The sequence below is a fragment of the Bos indicus genome, chromosome 5 (genome assembly GCF_029378745.1).
Source record: "Bos indicus isolate NIAB-ARS_2022 breed Sahiwal x Tharparkar chromosome 5, NIAB-ARS_B.indTharparkar_mat_pri_1.0, whole genome shotgun sequence".
Lineage (NCBI taxonomy): Eukaryota > Metazoa > Chordata > Mammalia > Artiodactyla > Bovidae > Bos > Bos indicus.
This window is the reverse complement of record NC_091764.1, coordinates 90,669,463-90,689,616: the sequence shown is the minus strand read 5'-3', so window position 1 is coordinate 90,689,616 and position 20,154 is coordinate 90,669,463. Positions and strand designations below refer to the sequence as shown.

General features: G+C 37.3%; 1 protein-coding gene and 1 long non-coding RNA gene across 21 annotated transcripts in view; one reads left to right on the top strand and one right to left on the bottom strand.

Annotated features, from left to right (window-relative positions):
• The window catches only part of PLEKHA5 (pleckstrin homology domain containing A5), a 260,287-nt gene that overhangs the window by 147,219 nt on the left and 92,914 nt on the right, over positions 1–20,154 (top strand). For all 20 annotated transcript variants that reach the window (XM_070790011.1, XM_070789999.1, XM_070790013.1 and 17 more), the window contains 5 exons: positions 6,948–7,031; positions 7,922–8,042; positions 10,901–11,005; positions 13,348–13,420; positions 20,053–20,153. In XM_070790011.1, coding sequence (XP_070646112.1) covers positions 6,948–7,031; positions 7,922–8,042; positions 10,901–11,005; positions 13,348–13,420; positions 20,053–20,153 — 484 coding nt within the window. The remainder of the gene's footprint in view (positions 1–6,947; positions 7,032–7,921; positions 8,043–10,900; positions 11,006–13,347; positions 13,421–20,052; position 20,154) is intronic.
• The window catches only part of LOC139183188 (uncharacterized), a 28,890-nt gene continuing 12,574 nt past the window's right edge, over positions 3,839–20,154 (bottom strand). The window contains exons 2-3 of the long non-coding RNA XR_011566721.1: positions 10,038–10,183; positions 3,839–6,179 (exon numbers count right to left, since the gene is read on the bottom strand). This is a non-coding gene — a long non-coding RNA (uncharacterized lncRNA). The remainder of the gene's footprint in view (positions 6,180–10,037; positions 10,184–20,154) is intronic.

The window sequence follows — 20,154 nt, the reverse complement described above, 5'->3', positions numbered from 1 at the left end:
CTTCATAAACATCCCCACTAGAAAGTAAATTCCACAAGGGCAGTGATTTTTATGTTTTGTTCACGGCCATCACCAGGTACCTAGAACAGTTATAAACAAATAGACAAGCAACATGTGACATAGCTACTGTTACCTAACTGTGAGGCAGCTGAGACGTAACAGGTACAGTGAACCCACAGAAATAACACACATGGCTTATGTGGTAGAGTTTATTGTTAGAGGGCAATGATGCTCATCACATAGGGTTTATTACCCTCAGCACTATTTTTAAAAAATATTTATTTATGGATTAAATGCCTTGAATCTTAGTTGTAGCACATGGAACCTTCATTGCATCAGGTAGGATCCTTTCTTGCAGTGCACAGACTCTCGAGTTGTGGTTCGTGGGCTGAGTAGTTGCAGTCCTTGGGCTTAGTTGCTCTGTAGTGTGTTCAGGCCTGGTTCCCCAGCCAGGGATTGAACTCATGTCCCCTGCTGGTTTTGAAAGATCTCCTGCAGAGCTGTGGGTTGACAGTGGCTCACCGCAGGGACCAGGGAACTGGCAGCAGCAATCCTGAAACATGCCCCCTGGTGCAAGCCCTCCTGGAAGTTGCCCAGCCTCAGCACTATTGATATTTGGAGCTGGATCCTTTATTCCTGTGAAAAACTCTCCTGCAAGTTGTAAGATGTTGAGCAGCATCCTGGCCTCTACTCACTACATTCGAACCCCAGTTGTAATGTTCAAAAAGTGCTACCAGACAGTGGATGTACACAACGAGGTCTATTGTATAGCACAGGGAACTATATTCAATGTCCAGGATAAACCTAATGGAAAAGAATATTAAAAAGAATGTGTGTGTGTGTGTGTATATATATGTATAACTGACTCACTTTGCCATATAGCAGAAATGACGCATCATTGTAAATCAACTATACTTAAATAATATATATGTAAAACCAGACATCTTACCACGCATTTCCCAATGTCCCTTGGGAGATAAAAATTATTCCCAGGGCTTCCCAGGTGGTGCTAGTGGTAAAGAACCCCACTGCCAATGCAGGAGGCGTAACAGACAAGGGTTTGACCCCTGGGTCGGGAAGATTCCCTGGAGGAGGACATGGCACCTCACTCCAGTATTCTTGCCTGGAGAATTCCATGGTCAGAGGAGCCTGGCAGGCTGCAGTCCATCTGGTCACAGAGTCAGACAGAGCTGAAGCAGTTTCAGTTCAGTTCAGTCGCTCAGTCGAGTCTGACTCTTTGCGACCCCATGAATTGCAGCACGCCAGGCTTCCCTGTCCGTCACCATGCCGAAGAGTTTGCTCAAACTCAATATCCATTGAGTTAGTGATGCTTTCCAGCCATCTCATCCTCTGTCGTCCCCTTCTCCTCCTGCCCCCAATCCCTCCCAGCATCAGAGTCTTTTCCAATGAGTCGACTCTTCGCATGAGGTGGCCAAAGTACTGGAGTTTCAGCTTTAGCATCATTCCTTCCAAAGAACTCCCAGGGCTGATCTCCTTCAAAATGGACTGGTTGATCTCCTTGCAGTCCAAGGGACTCTCAAGAGTCTTCTCCAACACCACAGTTCAAAAGCATCAATTCTTCGGCGCTCAGCTTTCTTCACAGTCCAACTCTCATATCCATACATGACCACAGGAAAAACCATAGCCTTGACTAGACGGAACTTTGTTGGCAAAGTAATGTCTCTGCTTTTGAATATACTATCTAGGTTGGTCATAACTTTCCTTCCAAGGAGTAAGCATCTTTTAATTTCATGGCTGTAGTTACCATCTGCAGTGATTTTGGAGCCCAAGTCTGACACTGTTTCCACTGTTTCCCCATCTATTTGCCATGAAGTGATAGGACCAGATGGCATGATCTTAGTTTTCTGAATGTTGAGCTTTAGGCCAACTTTTTCACTCTCCTCTTTCACTTTCATCAAGAGGCTTTTTTGTTCCTCTTCACTTTCTGCCATAAGGGTGGTGTCATCTGCATATCTGAGGTTATTGAGATTTCTCCCGGCAATCTTGATTCCAGCTTGTGCTTCCTCCAGCCCAGCGTCTCTCATGATGTACTCTGCATATAACTTAAATAAGCAGGGTGACAATATACAGCCTTGACGAACTCCTTTTCCTATTTGGAACCAGTCTGTTGTTCCATGTCCAGTTCTAACTGTTGCTTCCTGACCTGCATACAGGTTTCTCAAGAGCCAGATCAGATGGTCTGGTATTCCCATCTCTTTCAGAATTTTCCACAGTTTATTGTGATCCACACAGTCAAAGGTTTTGGCATAGTCAATAAAGCAGAAATAGATGTTTTTCTGGAACTCTCTTGCTTTTTCTGTGACCCAGCAGATGTTGGCAATTTGATCCCTGGTTCCTCTGCCTTTTCTAAAACCTGTTTGAACATCTGGAAGTTCACAGTTCATGTATTGCTGAAGCCTGGCTTGGAGAATTTTGAGCATTACTTTACTAGCATGTGAGATGAGTGCAATTGTGTGGTAGTTTGAGCATTCTATGGCATTGCCTTTCTTTGGGTAGCGCAGAGGTATGTTAATTCATAATTTAGTTAGTACAGTCACTTTTGCTGTAACACAGCACACGTCTTCCTAAAAATCACCTCCCTGTGTGAACTCAGACAATGAAAGTTTAGGGATTTTGTGGAAAATGGCTTTAGGAGCATAGTACTCAAAAACCTCATTAGTGACACATAAAAATAAAAATAAGAGGACTTCCCTGGTGGTCTGGTGACTAAGACTCCACACTCCTAATGCATGGGGCCCGGGTTCCAACCCTGGTGGGGAACTAGATCCCACATGCTGCAACTAAAGACCTGCAGCCTAATAAATTAATTAAACAAATAAAGATAGGAGCCTAATGAAAGACATAACAGTTTCATACATGTTAAATGCTTAGGGAAAAAAAGTACTACAAATACACTTTGTGTTGAAAAAGACCAGCAGTTTGCTTGTGGAAATGGACATTGGAGAGGTTTCAGCTTGTGAATTATTGGGAAGTGTTGAAAGTGGAAAGACATGAAATTAGACAGTTGTGTCACTGTGAATGGGTGTGTTTTGTAAAACAGACAATGAACTGAAGTAGCTGCTGGACATTTGAGGGTGTGCAAGTGTGTCATTCATGTGCTTCTCGCTATCAACATCATCAGGTGCCGTTTCTGCACTCACCTAGGCTTTCTTGTGAATGTGCTCATGAATACACAAATGCAGAATTTATGTGATGTTTCAGCTTTTCTGTAGTACACAAATTGCATCGGAACATCCTTGTACATAAATGTTATAGGAAAACTGATGCTACTTTCATCTGGATTTTGAGACCCTTCAAAGGAGGAGGGGAAAAAAAGAAAAGCTTAGACTACAAAAAGGATGGTGAGTGTTGGATGAAAAGATATACTTCGTAAATAATACTGCAGACAGACTGGTAGAACTGAAGAAAGGCTGGAATTTTGTCTTCCCTTCCCTCTTGTGGTCCTGAGCAGTCCCTCCTCCTTTGTGCCAAGCGTGATGGTCATGACTTCATATGTGGCCAGCCACCTCCCAGGGTGCCCCGTTGCTGTGTGTATTAAAGAACTTGTGTATTACGCACTAAAAGAATTCTGCACATTAACAGTGATGGCTTTTTGCTTATTTTTTTTAAAGATTCATTTGGGTTATATTTACATTGCTTTCATTTGTTCGCTCAGTATATTTTTAACTGATTTTTAGTTTCTGTGGATGATTTAGAAATTAATTTTTGAAATATAAAAATAAAATTTTAAGTATATAAAAATACGTTTGCACAAACAATAGCAGTAAGAATTGACAATCCTACCAGGTTGTGGAAAATTACCACATTTAAACACTTGTTTGGTTGATATTTTGGTTTTTCATACTCTTAATTTATTTTAATTGATATTTTAACAAAATCATTAGAAAACATTACTCTGATTTTTATTTGATAAGTACGTTGTTTTATGAGAGATGACATTTTATAACTAAACTCATTGCCTATAAAATCTCAATCTTATGAATTTTAATTTTATAGAACCCTAGTAATCTTGAGTGACTATAATTAAGTCAGAACAAATAAACATTTGAGAGGACTTCATTGTGTACATATTACAGTTAGGCCTAAGTAATAGGAAAGATGATTTCTTTGATTAAAGAATAGCAGAAGACTTGCATGTTAGAGTGCCCTTGTAAATAAATGATTTTTTATGTCAACTTAGTATAACATTAAATAAAAGAAAACACGATGGATACTTTAAAAAAGTAAAAGAAGAGCATAGATATATTCATTTTTCATGATTGATTTTAATCACTGATCTTTTAACTAAGGGGCTTCCCAGGTGGCTCAGTGATAAAGAATCTGCCTGTCAATGCAGGAGACATGGGTTTGGGTTTGATCCCTGGGTCGGGAAGATCCCATGGAGGAGGATATGGCAACCCAGTCAGTATTCTTGCCTGGGAGATCCCATGGGCCGAGGAAGCTGGCAGGTTACACGACTGAGCATGCATGCATGCACTTTTAACTAAGATAGAATGCTAAGATTTTTATTTATTTAGTGAGTTTTACTTAAAGATATTGTGATCCTAAAAGTACTTGGACAATATAACTGTATTCAGTTTAATAGAAATAGCATCCACTTTCAGGGTAAAGAGTGTTTATGCTCCTTTATGATTGTTCTTTATTTTAGTGTCTCCTTTACCCTGTGTCCTTGTCTGCATGTGTTACTCACTTGTGTCTGACTCTTTTGCAACCCCATGGACAGTAGCCTGACAGGCTCCTCTGTCCATGGAATTCTCCAGGCAAGAATACTGGAGTGGGTTGCCAGTCCCTTCTCCAGGGGACCTTCCCAACCCAGGTATTAAACCCAGGTCTCCTGGATTGCAGGCAGGTTCTTTATAGTCTGAGCCACCAAGGAAGCCCATGTCCTTGTCTAATGGATAGTCAAATCTATTGTCTGGTGGTCAGAGTAATAATCTCTTAGGCCAGTAACCGTTACAGGGTCCTGTAGTTATAATTTACAGTTTCTGGAATATTAGGGTTAGAGTCTGCTGTATTCCCTCTAGGCAAGATGGCATAGTACTGGAAAATAATGCAATAAATTGGGAGTATTTGTTTTATTTTTGCAATATTGGTTTTTATAAAAAGAATTTGTGTATTTCTCTTCTACCTTCCACTGAACCAAGTCTAGCTTTTTAATGCCCCTTCTCAAGAAGAGACTTAAAAAAAGATGCTGTCCTCCTTTTTTCATTATTAAGGTGTCTAATCTCTATCATAGGTTTACTCCCTTCCCCACAGCATTTTGTTCTGTTAGAACATCAGAATTTATGTACCTTGACATATTCATGGTATTCATCACATTTAGGTACTTCAGCATTTTCCACTTCATCTCCAGAGGCTGTTTGTTCTTAGTTATTCTGTCATCAGTTTATTGCTTATTGTATAAGCTGATATCCCATTATGAGACTTTAGGTTTCCATTGTTGCACTTTCTTAAATTAACTGATAAGAAAGTCATTTGCATGCTTTTTATGTAGTGAAAGTATCACCACAAATAAATATCTAAACCCACCGCCTCTTACCACCTATTAAATGTGTTAATACGGATCACATGCAATAATCTTTTAAAATTAACAAAGCAGTATTCAGTACAACATCTTGACTGTTTTCTCCATAATTAAAGTTGTTTTCTAAGGTCTAGCATGTCAGTGATTGATCTTCCTTACAGTTTTCTTTGTGGTATGTTAGTCAGTGGAGAAAAAAATATTTGTTTACAAATGATGTATATTTTTTAGGTATCATTGCATGTTGCATATTATTTTAGGCATCTGTTATTTTGGGCTTAGATAAATAGATTGGGATTTTTCTCCTTTCATATCCAGAAGACAGTTCAGTTCAGTCACATCCAACTCTTTGCAACCCCATGAACCGCAGCATGCCAGGCCTTGCTGTCCATCACCAACTCCCGGAGTCCACCCAAACCCATGTCCGTTGAGTCGGTGATGCCATCCAACCATCTCATCCTCTGTCGGCCCCTTCTCCTGCCCTCAATCTTTCCCAGCATCAGGGTCTTTTCAAATGAGTCAGCTCTGCACATCAGGTAGCCAAAGTATTGGAGTTTCAGCTTCAATACCAGTCCTTCCAATGAACACCCAGGACTGATCTCCGAAGACAGTAGTAGGCATAATCTTATCACTTGACCTAGGAAGAATAGCAGTTCTTAGGCAAAGATCTTTTTCTCCAAAAAATAGCCACTCTTAAAGCAGTTTTTTTTTCAGCAAGCATAAAAGGTAGATTTTTCTTTGTGCTGTTTGTACATTCATTAAACAATTTTGTTTACTCCTTCCATTTCTCCTCTTACATGTTTCTATAGCATACTTTCTTCAGATATAAAAATCAGTCCCTTTACATTATTTATGTAAAGATTTTTTTGTGAAACGACAATCCCATAAATTATTGCTCTTCCAGTGCTACACTCTATGTTTTAATATTCTGATGCCCATCTTGTAGTGCTATTAGATTGATCTTTCCATATTTGAATTTGATAGTGGGTCTCTATAATGTGCGTAGACTGGGATACAAAATAATGGATGTAGGTGGATACTCATACTTACTTTCTATTCATGGCCCACCTGTCATGTAAAATGCAATGATTGTGGAGCCAGATCAGCTTCCTTTTGTTTATGAAAATAGAAGAACAGGTTGAGGTCCTACTGTGGATAGGGGTGGGTTGGGAACTGGTGAGTCTAGCTGTATTGTAAAACTAAGTTAGCATTTACACACACATGTACATACAGTAGATAGTAGAAAGGGCTATGTAGGAGTGTCAGTACCTGGGGCTTTGAATTGCATCACCTTTACTCACTAACTTTATTGTTGCAATGAAGAAATTGGCTATTTCGCTACCTGGTATTTTGTAAAGTTTGTGGTAATAGTACATTCATTTTCTCTTATTCTCTTTTCTTCCAGCCATAATGAAAGGAAAGTGACCTGTAAACATCCAGTCACGGGACAGCCATCCCAGGACAATTGTATTTTTGTAGTGAATGAACAGTAAGTAAAGCGTTTCATGGAACGCCTCTATTCAAAATGGGGTCAGCATTCCAATTGCTGTTATCCGTATTTAATACAGTACAATTGAACAGTTTTTTTATCTGGACATTTGCAGTCAAGGGTAGTAACAGAATACCATCTATTTACCATGTGTGGTTTAGAAACATGGCTTAGAATTTTTTTCATGAGGAATGTAATTTCAAAAGCTATTTTTACAATAGCTCAAACACAGAGAATAAACTCAAGATCCCTGGATGCAAGGTCAGGGGGAACTAAACTTGGTCAAATTATTAGACTAATTTGAACTTAGGTTTCTCATCCTTAAATAGAGATACTGGGAATTACCATTTCTCAGGATTTTTATAAGCATCAAGTGAAATTTATTTGAAAATAGTTTATAAACCTGTTCTTCAAAAATTAGTTGTTGGTACCATTGTTATTATTTTCTTTTAGGGGGTTGGGAGAGGGCTGCTGCACTGCCTGTCTTATGGGATCTCGGTTCCTCAACCAAGGAACGAACCCGTGCCCTCGGCAGTGAAAGTGAGGAGTCCTAACCACGTGACCACCTGGGAATTCCCTATCATTTTTATGGCCTTCAGTATTATAATAGCAAATCTTGTAATTAAAACGTTCCAGTTAGATGACCAAGTAACATAACTGTATGAAAGCTTATTAAAATAAACATGATATTAACTTAAGTTGTGCTTAGTTATATTTCAAGTAGTTATAAATATTAAGCTGGAACTATAGAGCTTATTAAGCTCGAACTAATACCCAGCTGTTTGGAAAAGTCAGACAGACACCAGCATTATTAGCTCCAGGAAAATGTCATTATAAAGTGGTTTACAAAAGTAGCACGTTCTGCCACTCTTGACATGTTATATTTTCAGGACTGTTGCAACCATGACATCTGAAGAAAAAAAGGAACGACCTATAAGTATGATAAATGAAGCTTCGAACTATAACATGAGTTCAGACTATGCGGTGCATCCAATGAGCCCTGTAGGGAGGGTAAGTTATTTTGCTTACTCTTAATTATTGATAACTGACATAGTTGGTAGTATCCATTATTATTACTCTTAATGAACTTAGAATTATAGAACAATCATTTCATTTTTGCTATTACATGAATCTAATTGCATTTGAAGTAATTGGCATAAGAAGCAAGGCCTTAGAATATAAAGAACTAAGATTATATTTTAATAATTTAATGAGTTATAGTTTTTAAATATTATAGAGTTATGATTTTGAATTGTTTTACAAATATAATGGATGTTTGTGTGAGACAGTGGCAGTTTATTGAATCTACTTAAGTTTTAAAGGTGACGATTAATTCAATGACCTAGAAATCCTATTATTAAGTATGCCTGGAATGATATATTGGAAAAGGAAATGGCAACCCACTCCAGTACTCTTGCCTGGAAAATTCCATGGATGAAGGAGCCTGGTAGGTAGGCTACAGTCCATGGGGTTGCAACGAGTCGGACACAACTGAGAGATTTCACTTTCTTTCTATAGTTCATTTTGGAGAAGGAAATGGCGGTCCACTCCAGTGTTCTTGCCTGGAGAATCCCATGGACAGAGGGGCCTGGTGGGCTACGGTCTATGGGGTTGCAAAGAGTTCGACACGACTAAGCCACTAACACACACACACAGAATGATATATATATATATTCTATTTTATTCTATAATATTATACTACTTTGTTAATGTTGTATCCATTACTGCTAAAAGGTTTCAAAACCCTATGTCAGTTGTTTGATGACTGAAATATTTAGAATCCATTATGTGAAAAGTATTATAGCCATAGGGATACAGAAGTGGATGGTTTTTCTTTGTAATCAGAAACAAAAATACTGTTTAATCTATGATCTCAGACTTGTGTGGCTATAATAATTTATAGTTATTGCTTCTTGTACCATAATGTTAATGTTTTGATATAGAATTTTAATGTAAAAATGTCTTCAAACTCTTAGAATATCTGCTAAATCTGAATAAATAGTTGCCTTAAAGTTACTGCTTGGTGCCTAAATTAAGGATAGCAAGAGAATCAAAAGATGTTAAAAGAATTGTCTTTATTTATTTAGAAAATAATTATGTATTTTATAATAGTAAAACAGTTGTAATAGTAAATTATGGTTACTGTAAAGAAATACTTAAGGTTTTTTTAATGAAATATTGTAGAATATTAAAATCAGTATAGATTTTCAAATAATATAAATTATTTCTATTTTGTATATGACATAAAGTATAAGTGAGCATCATGGTGCATTTTAATTAAAATCTAGAAAAATGACTGGTGGGTAGAGAGCCACTAAGTCACTGTCTGGAAAGAAAGTTGAATCTGTGCCTCACACTTTACACCCAAAATTTTCCAGATGGAGCAGGTGTTTGAAATGGTAAAAAACAAAACCATAAAAGCAGTACAGAAAATAATGGAAGTTTTTTAAAAAAACAAAAACAAAACAGCCAACTCAGAATGCAGATGTGCTGTCTAAATATGACAAATCCCACAAGTCAAAAGAGAGAATGAGAAATTCAGTCACAGAAAACTATCATGCGTGCATAATATTGATAACTTATATGACAATTAAAGAAGAATACTGAGGAGTAGGTGTTATATAGGCGGTTATTTGAGGGGGAAAGACAGAGATTCTGTAACTGTGAACAGTCATTTACATGAGTAGATACACATATATACACAGTGACATTCGTTGCCTAGAGTTGTGTTTGGGTTGTTTGAATGCTGGTGTCCAGAGGTGAGAAGTAGACTGGTCCTTCTACATCTTTTTGTACCATTTGAGGTCTATACTGTGTTTTTATGCAGTATTTGTTCAAGAGGAAATTAAAATTTATCCAGAAAAAAAAATGCCATGGTTGATATTGGACCTTAAAATTCTATTATGTACTAATATAACTTTTACAAAAGGAGGTTTTAATGAAATGTGCTAGCTTTCCAAAGATTCTAGTAAGTTGAAAAATAAGAGATAAATTGATACTACTTACCTTCCTTGTTGCTGCTGCTGCTAAGTCGCTTCAGTTGTGTCTGACTCTCTGGGACCCCATAGATGGCCGCCCACCAGGCTCCTCTGTCCCTGGGATTCTCCAAGCAAGAACACTGGAGTGGGCTGCCATTTCCTTCTCCAACTTACCTTCACAGAGGAATTGAAATTCAGCTTCTTTTGTCTTTATGTTTGTTGGTCACCGCTATTGTTCCGACCAAGATAAATTGTTTGGGTTAAACATAGCAATATTTTAAAAGATTATTTGTAGTTTTAAGAATATGGTAAACACCATCTGGCTGGCATCATTCAAGTTCAGAGTTGTCCTTAAAGAAGAAAACACTACATGACATTAAGCAGTTCCTTCCAGTCTTGTTTTGATTTGATGTGATATGTTTGTTTATATTTTATCTGTGAGATCTGCTCTTGTAACTTGACACTGTTGACTTTAATTGGGACAACACTGTTAACTGCAGATATGAGTCAAAAAGTTCTGTCATTTGGTTTATTCTTTAAAATGCGTTAATATAATTTTTACTGAAGATTCATTTTATTTAGCAGGTAGGGCAAAATACTGCCATACACTGTGCCTTTTTAAAAATTGTTCCTGAAAATTTTAAAGGAGAGAAATACATGATCCTTTTGTAATATCCTTGAAGAGGAAAAGCCTTTGTGCAGAATTCTTATACTTGAAACAACTAAGACACAAAAGCAGAATTGCAATAATTCATCTGAAAAGATTAAATCCTGAAAGTTTCAAAGAAATCTGGAGAAGAGATTTTAAAAGGTTAAAATTATGAAGATAAAAAGTAAACTCAATATCTAGGCATTAATACCATATTTTCTGTTGGGCTTTTTTTTTTTTAGACTTCACGGGCCTCAAAAAAAGTTCATAATTTTGGGAAGAGATCAAACTCAATTAAAAGGAATCCTAATGCACCTGTGGTCAGACGAGGTTGGCTTTATAAACAGGTATTTTTTCCCCTGTTTGATGTGAAAAAAGAAGAGAATATAAAGAAACCTTTTCAGCTGAAGGTCCTAAGACAATTATATAAAGTAGAGAAGAAACTGTATAGTTAATCATCCAGGTTCTTCCCTTTTTATTACCATGAAGAGTGTTAGAGAAACAGTGAAAAAAGAAAAAGTAATGGGTGTTACCTGGAACAGAGGTATTGTGTGTGTGTGTGTGTGTGTGTGTGTGTGTGAGAGAGAGAGGTATTTCTAAATTTGAAATTAAATGTATGTTGTATGAAAATGTTAAAAATAACATGCTAAGATCTTCTAGGCAAAAATATTTTTTCAGTGGAAAAAAATACAGAGTTGTTGTTCATTTTCTATCCTTATAAAAAGGTACAATTATGTACTTCTCTGCTTTGATTTATAGAGAAATTTGATGATAATTCGAGATTTTCCTGAGTTTTGCAGATTTTTGTTTCCATGCCCTCGAAACTACTCTTTCAAGTGTCTGCTTTTTTTTGTTTCTTTTCTTGTTTATCTGTTTGCCCAGGCATAGGTCACTCTTATACCCTGATAAGTAGGGGTTTACATTGTTCCATTATCTGGAAAACCTGGTAACTAAGCTTTTTTGGAACCTTGTTAGTTTTGTAACTGGTAAGGATGTGTGTACATTAAACTTGGTGGCATCTGTTTTGATTGCTGAGAGGCTGTTTTCTTTTTCACTTCCCGGTTTGCATCTGGATTTCAAATGACCTCCAGATAACTGAGATAACTGCACTCGGGACCTTTATCTGCCTGTGTTCTGTCTTTCTGATTCTACATGTATGCAGATGATGTTAGTTAAATATTAGTTCATTAATAGTGCTAATTTACTCTGTCAAATAATGCTAATTGCTTTCAGATGACCTAATAATTATATTCATTAAAATTCACGATGAGGTCGTTATGAAACATGCATTAGACGTTCCACCTGACAATTGGATGGAAACTAATCTAACGTATTGGAAGTAGACCCACTTAAAATCCAGAGAATCCCCATTCAAGCAAATTAATTTTGCCAATTTCTGACTGCATTGATTGAGTGTGTAACTTGGATACCAACTTTTAATTTTTATTTAAAGATCACTTAACTGTATTTTAACCGTCTGACATTTAAACTTATCCAAGCTGAAAGAATTTTAACTAGACTTTCTAATGAGTCCAAATTCTGTTCAAATAGCTAAATGTGATATTGAGCTTTATAGAGGATATGGGACTCCTTACTTAAAATGATTGCCGTTCTTAGTTCTTGATCCCTTGATTAATTTAGTATTGCCAAAGCTCTACCAACAAGTTTCTCTACTCCTGAGTATTTATTCTGTAATAGGTGTGTAGCTTATAGAGAATATTTGTAGAACTGCTTAAAAATCTAAACTTTGAAATTATCTATACTAAAGAAATAATTAATGAAGAAATTGAAAATGTATATTTGGGGGGGCAGGAATGCTTTCCTTAAGTGTAACTGTAAATTTTAAGGATGAAATCTTACTTAAGAGATTTTTACCCATATAATTTCTTCAGTTCTGAAACCATCCTTATGTGATGGTCACAACTAGAAATAAATTGAGAAATATTAATCAACACACATACAAACTGGCATCTTTTTTACCTGTTTATGTCTGTGTTTGTGTGTGTCTGTGTTTCATTTTCTCCTATGGTTTTGGTTTATTGCATGTGGGAAGGTAATTTTTATTTAAATTGTAGTTTTGTTTGAGCTTGGTATTTTTATTACCCAAATTACTTAGAAAAAGCTGCCAAGTGGGTACTCTCTTCTGCAGGATAAGCAAAACCCAGGCTGGATATGTAAGAAGAAAAAAATGTTTATTAAATGTGTTTGTATGCTAAGGTTCCTTTATTCATAATCATTTTAAATCACATTACCTTTGGAATAATTTCAAATCACACACTTTTCTTCATGTTGAAGATTAACATATTTATTAAATCTGGCTTACCAGAATGCACACCCTACTGCACAGTCACCTTATTCTCATGCTCAGACGTGTTCACATCGCTTGCAAATACGAAACCAGATCAAACTGCTTCAGCAGAATTCCTTTTTACATGACAGTATTATTCTTCAAAGACCAGTGTACTTAGAAATATGTTACCATGTTATAAATCCCTGGAAAACTACCCCCAAATTTTGATTAGGGTTTTAGTTAGATTTCTTTTTTTTTTTTTTTTTAGTTAGATTTCTATGCAGCATATATCAAACACACCTTGTTTTAAGAGCTTATTTTAAACAAATGCACCAGAAATGAGTTTTCACTTTCTGAAATGAAAAAGAAATAATCCTTTATCATGCTGGTTTCATGCAGGACAGCACTGGCATGAAGCTATGGAAGAAACGCTGGTTCGTGCTTTCTGATCTTTGCCTCTTTTATTATAGAGGTGAGTTTACTACCACAAACTATAGAATATATGTGAAGCATCAGATACTCTTTCGAAGAAAAAAATTAGAAATCTTTTTACTATTTTATTATCAACAAACTGATATCAAGAAACTCTTGATATGTGTGATATGTGTGTGTTAGTCACTCAGTCATGTCCAACTCTTTGTGACCCCATGGACTGTAGCACACCAGACTTCTCTGGTGAGAGTCCTTGGGATTCTCCAGGCAAGAATACTGGAGTGGGTTGTCATTCCTTTCTCCAATTGACGTATGTAGTTTGAAGTAAATAAGGTGGGACAGAAGGCAATATAGTGCTTCAAACTGAATGGTCTTAGTTTTGGTCTGGTTTTTGTAATCTGTTTCTGCTAACCTGATTTGTTTATATGAAGAGCATGTGAGTATTCACTCTATAATGTTATCCTTGAATTCAGTGCCTAATAGATAAGAAAACATTAATTTGATGGGATTCTTTTTATATGTCAATTTTGTCACATCTAGCCATTGGTCCACTAGACACCCCATTCTCCCCAGCAAATGATTTTAGAGCATTAGAGACTACTATGATGTATTAGCAAATAAGAAAAATAGCAAAGAATTTATTTATTATGATCCCTTCCAGTACCCCCTCTCTGTCTCTGTCTCTCTCTCTCTCTTTCTCTCTTACACACACACACACACACTTTTCTTTTGAACAATGGCAACCCGCTTGAAATGAGAAAGTTGCAAAAGGGATTAATAGCCTACAGATTAGGCTATTAATGTTGATGGAGAAGAAATAAAGATATCATTAAAAGCAGTCTTCATTTATATCTCTCTCTCATTTAATGTTTTTGTAGGCTTTAATAAGTTGTTGATTAACGCAGAGTCAGAGTCCAGAGAAGTCTCTGTTCAGGTGCCATGTGGCTACGTTAGTGTCCCCAGAGTTGGTGTCAAACAGTGCAAGGGATGCATATGCCGTGTGGCCCTAGAAATCTGCTTCAGCTACAGTGTAAAATCATGAATCTGGACAGTCAGCCCTTCTTCCGTACTTTAGAATCTGGTTGGAATCAGTCAGTATATAGTTACCAATTTACATACCACAAAATACAGTAGGATTTTAGAGCCTATTAGCAGTTTTTAAATTTACTTTGTGATTGTCCCCCCAAAAAAGGTGGGACAGAATTCTGTGGTCACCTATCAAAGCAACATATGCAAATTGACCTTCAAAATTTGAAATTACTAGAATTGTATTCATCTTTTTTTTCCCCTCACTGAATACCGAGGTTGAGAAATACTGCTGAGTCAGAATTAACCAAACCTATAAAATTTCATGTTTGGCGTAGAGGTATTGGTTGGGCTGCAATTGTGGTATTATCTTTAGTTAAGTGCAAGACTTAAAATTTTCTTTAAAGGTTTTCCCAGTCTTTCAGAAAGTCAGTGTTTGTAACTCATACATTATTCCCAAGCTTATAATTTGTACTTTTCTTTCTTTTTTTCAGTATGTTTTATAGACTAAATTTAGAACTTTAAGAACAAGAAAATGCTGCTTCTCACATAAAAAATTTCTTAATGTTAATTTGCAACAGAAAGAACACTAAATTCTTTGCCATTTGATATTATTATTGCTTATGGAAGTATCCTTGCTACTCATCACTTTTATTAAAATAACTTTTAATGTAATTTGAAAAAAATAAAGGTGAATTCCAAAGCCATTTTGAGTATGAGATTCCATATTATTTTTAAACATATGTGTGTTACATTCAATACATCTATTAATTATAGTGCAGTTTCCCTAGACAGGAGGAATATGAAAAAGAAGAAAATATAGAAAAGAAAGAAATATCACTTCACTCACCTCTTGTTCTTCAGATGGTTGGAAAGAAGCATATGATACTACACTTTTGCTACTTTATCAACAGGAAATGTTAGATTTTGAATGAAAACTCAGATTTTAGTGAAAAGATCCTAATAACTTGCAATTTTTAGACTGTTAACCATTTGCTAAGCACATAACATTATGACCTACTGCATCTCTTCCTCACAGCCAGCTGAACGTGAAAGTGTTAGTCACTCAGTTGTGTGCAACTCTTTGTGACCCCGTGGATAGTAGCCCTCAAGGCTCCTCTGTCTGTGGAATTCTCCAGGCAAGAATACTGGAGTGCACAGCCGTTCCCTGCTCTGGGGGATCTTCCCAACACAGCCACCTGATAAGGTGGCAGATCTTATTCTGCACAGTCACACAGGAGGAAACTAAGGGCAGCAAGGTCCAGTAGCTGACCTGAGGTCTCCCCTAGCAAGTCTCAGGAGCCAGGATTTGCACCCAGGCACTTGTCCTAACCACAAGTTTCTGCCCCACCCAAATCTAATCTTCTCTTTTTTTTCTTGGCCACACCATGGGGCTTGTAGGGTCTTAGTTCCCTGACCAGGGATCAAACTCCGGGCCCGGAGCAGTGAAAGCACAGAGTCCTAACCATTACACCGCTAGAAAATTCCTAATCTCGTCTTCCCTCGTGCATTGAATACAGCAGCCCCATTCATTTCTTCTCTATCTGTCCAAGCATCTAATACTCTTAACATTGAGAGTGTGCTGTCAGAAATTTTTAACAGATCAGTCTGTGTTTTACAGATATGGAAAATAATACAGTGAGAGAATAAGAGCTTTGCTGCTTTTTTTTTTTTTTTACAATAGAATAGCATCCAATACCAGATGGAAGCCCAGGTTCTCACTGTTCTTTACAAAACACCGGGCATTTTGTGAACACTGTGATAAAGCACGGAAATTGCTCTGTTCTGTAGTCAGTCTATTGATGAAACTTAACATGGGATATAATTCACTCAGCAAATATTTATTGAGCAAGACCTGGTTCATTCCAGGTATTATTAAAATAGCAGTGAAAGAAAGCTTCCATAAAGCTTGCAATCTCCAGAGGTCAGGGAGACAGTGGATCCACTCAGATAAATAAACAAGACCACGGTTAAGTGCTTTTAGGAGAAGAAGGTCATGATACAAAAGAAGGTCACGGGGCAGGAGCCTGTTTGGATCAGTACTCTGAGCAGACGGTTTAGGTACCAAGATACCAGTGACAAGGAGGAGCCAGAGTGAAGCAGAGTATCCCAGACAGGAGGGACAGTAGTTCAAAGGCCTTGTGGTAGAAAAGTGTTGGGCATATTGAAGGAGCAGGAAGAAAGCAGTAACCCAAGCTCTAGGGTTAGCACTAGGGAAAGAGATAGATGGAAGAAGTGGATGTAGGATCCATGTAGGATGCTATTGGAGTTTAGATTCTGCCCAAAATGCCACAAGGAAGCGACAGTATATTTTTAGTCACAAGAGGAATGTGCTTTAATTTACATTTTCGAAAAGCTCACTCAAGCTGCTGTTGAAGAGAAAGTGAAAGTCTCTTAGTTGTGTCCGACTCTTTGCAGTCCCATGAACTATACAGTCCATGGAATTTTCCAGGCCAGAATAGTAGAGTGGATAGCCGTTTCCCTTCTCAAGGGGATCTTCCCAACCCAGGGATCAAACCCAGGTCTCCTGTATTTCAGGCAGATTCTTTACCAGCTGAGCCACAAAAGAAGCCAAAGGATACTGGAGTGGGTAATTTATCCCTTCTCCGGGGGATCTTGCTGACCGAGGAATTGAACCAGGGTCTCCTTCATTGCAGGCAGATTCTTTACCAACTGAGCTATCAGGGAAGCCCCAAGCTGCTGTTAGGAAACAGGTTATAAAGTAGAAGGAAGGAAACATTGTGTAGAAATGATGGTGGCTTCAGAGTAGGGTGGTAGCCAGCAGTGAGCTCTTTTGATGCACCAGACATCTTAATAGGTGGTAAGATGCAGAAATTAACAATATAGACTCCTCTCCTTATGGAGCTCACAGATTAGCTGAAGGAGTCTGAGAAAGAATGTTGTAGTATTCAGTTGTGTTGATGACTGTTGACCAGGCCTGTACAAGGAAGGGGTCAGGAAAGGTTGATCTAGAGACAAATGACTTGCTTAGTACATACACAGCATGAGTGAGCATGGCATATTTGTAAAATAACACACAGAGCTTAAGGAGTAAAGGTACCTGAAAACCTAGCAAGAGGAAAGGCTAAAAAGTAGATCAAGGCACAAAAGACATTTGTTTGTCATTCTAGTAAATTTAAACTCCTGTATTAAACACGAAACTGTAATTGTATGTATGTCTTATGTCGTTCTCAAACTTCTTTGAAGCAGAAGAAACGGTGGGTCTAAAATGTCCTTTGAATCCACTAAGGTGTTGGGATTCTTATGGCTCCTGTCCCAGGTTGTGTTCCTGAGGAAGCAAGCCTTGAGATGGAGATCAGTGTGCAAGAGGCTTACTAGGGAGTGGTCTTGGTATCAGGACCTGGGGCTGGGGAGGAAGGGAAGTAGGACAGGGCAGAAGGAGGAGTTAGGCTTCCCTGCAGTCTGGGAAACACCTGGCTGACCCCCAGTCCCCGACAAGGAGTTCATTCTTTCTACAAACATCAAGTACCTTCCCTTGGCTTGACCAGAGTACAAGGCCCTCTGTGTGATTGAAACTAAGACAGTTACCTAGGTAGAGAACTAAAAAAAATGCCTTGATTAAGAACATTTAGGGCTTCCCTGGTGGCTCAGATGGTAGAAAAATCTGCCTGCACTGCAAGAGACCTGGGTTCAGTCTCTGGGTGGAGAAGATCCCCTGGAGAAGGGAACAGCTGCCCACTTCAGTATCCGTACCTGGAGAATACCATGGACAGTGGAGCCTGGTGCGCTGTAGTCCTTGGGTCTGCAAAGAGTCAGACACAGCTGGGAGACTAACACTTTCACTTTCAAGAACATATAAGTAATGTAGCATATGACTTTGGATAGTCATTTGATGAAGATTTTATATGCCTTCAGTTTTATATAATAATAATGGCAGTTGTTACTGAACTTGTAGCATGGGCTGAGTGCCTCATTGCAGTCATTATGTCTGTTAACTCATTTAACCCTCACAGCATGTTCCTTTGTGGCAAGTCCTGTTTTCTTCAGTTTTATGATAGATGACACTGAGATACCCAGCATCCGGTAGCTTGGCAAGATCTTACCGCTACTTAGAATCCAACTGGGAAACAGTCCATGATAATTGGTGAAGTCACTCTATGCTTATTACCTCTGCATATTCTGAAATAACTTTAGGAAAGTCAATTTTCCAGTTATACAACATAGAAAAATTTATTATTTGATAAAAAATGATTTTTTTAATAAAGATGATTTCATGACCTGTTTCTGATTATATGTTTTATATAAACATAAAATTGGATTTAAAATTAGAATGTGACTCATTCTTTTAAGTTGTCATTCTTTATAATTGTTGTCTGCTTTCTGCCCCCCCCTTTTTCCCTTTCAGAATAAATCTACACTTTTGTTCATTCTGTCTTATATTAGAGAACTAATGAATATAATAAAAGCAAAATTTTGTTCCAGTGTTATGAGAAGAGTTACAGAAATTAACCTCTAATGTGACTTTTTTCTTTTGGAAGTTTCAACATATATTCTAGAAATGAGGGGAAAATAAGTGAAATCCCTTGTTAAGTTTATAATAATAATAATAAAAACATGGCAAGCATAATAAAAAGATTTATTTCTAATTTATGATTTTTCTCATTGCTGAGTTCACCAGCCTAATGCATAGCTTTATTAACCTGTCTTACGGGTCTCTAACAATGTACTATATATTTCAAGTTTCATAGACATCTCTGCCCCCAAGCAGCAAGTTAATAATGTGAATCTATACTGTTCGAGAATGAATGTTTTGACATTTTCCTAGGTATATTTTATGTGCTTGCCTTGTAGGTCTGTGATTTATTCTCTTAACTTTATTGTGTATCATAGTGACTGGTAAAAACAACCCTTCAAGGATACATGTTTAAGAAGCATATAATATTTCAAGTATAGTTTAAAAGATATTTTTATGTGTATATATTCATGTATTCAAAAATGTTTGAGCATCTACTATTGTTCTAAGTGTCTTTGTGGAGTTTACATTCTAGTCGGGGAGAGGAAGATGATAAGTAAAAAATAAAACATACAGGGTTTCAGAGGTATTGGGGCACATGTTAAGGGTCATTGTGGTAGAGCTCCAGAAAGAGAAGAGAAGGTTCTGGGACAGATCAGGATGGAAGCACTTCAAAATAAAGCAGTCAAGAAAGGCTTCATTGATAAGACATGGAACAAAGTCTGAAGGTTGTGATGAGAGAGCCATGCCTATCTGGGCTTTAAAATGGTTGCCTGTTTAAATCCTATGGGAAACATGGGTGGATTCATTTTGTAAATTTTCAGTGTCACCATTTACACGCTTATGTAGTTTCAGTGAATCACATGCCAGAGGACTTTGTAGAATGCAGTCTATATGCCAAAGGTTTGCCATTTTTATGTCTAATTGACCTTGTTCTGACGTGGGCCAAGTTCTGATTTGCTTAAGACAGGGAATTTTGTTGAAAGTAAAGCAGTATATATATACTCCATTATTTAATGTTTTCCCTTAAAACCTTACAATATAATACATGAATGAATTATACAAATTTATATATGAAAGTCTTTTGGTTTTGTCAAAATAAGTTTTGAGAAAATTTATTCTGCTTCATGAGAACACTGGAAATTCTAATCAGATGTTCAATTACCTCTCAGATGAGAAAGAAGAGGGTATTCTGGGAAGCATACTGTTGCCCAGTTTTCAGATAGCTCTGCTTACCTCAGAGGATCACATTAACCGCAAATATGCTTTTAAGG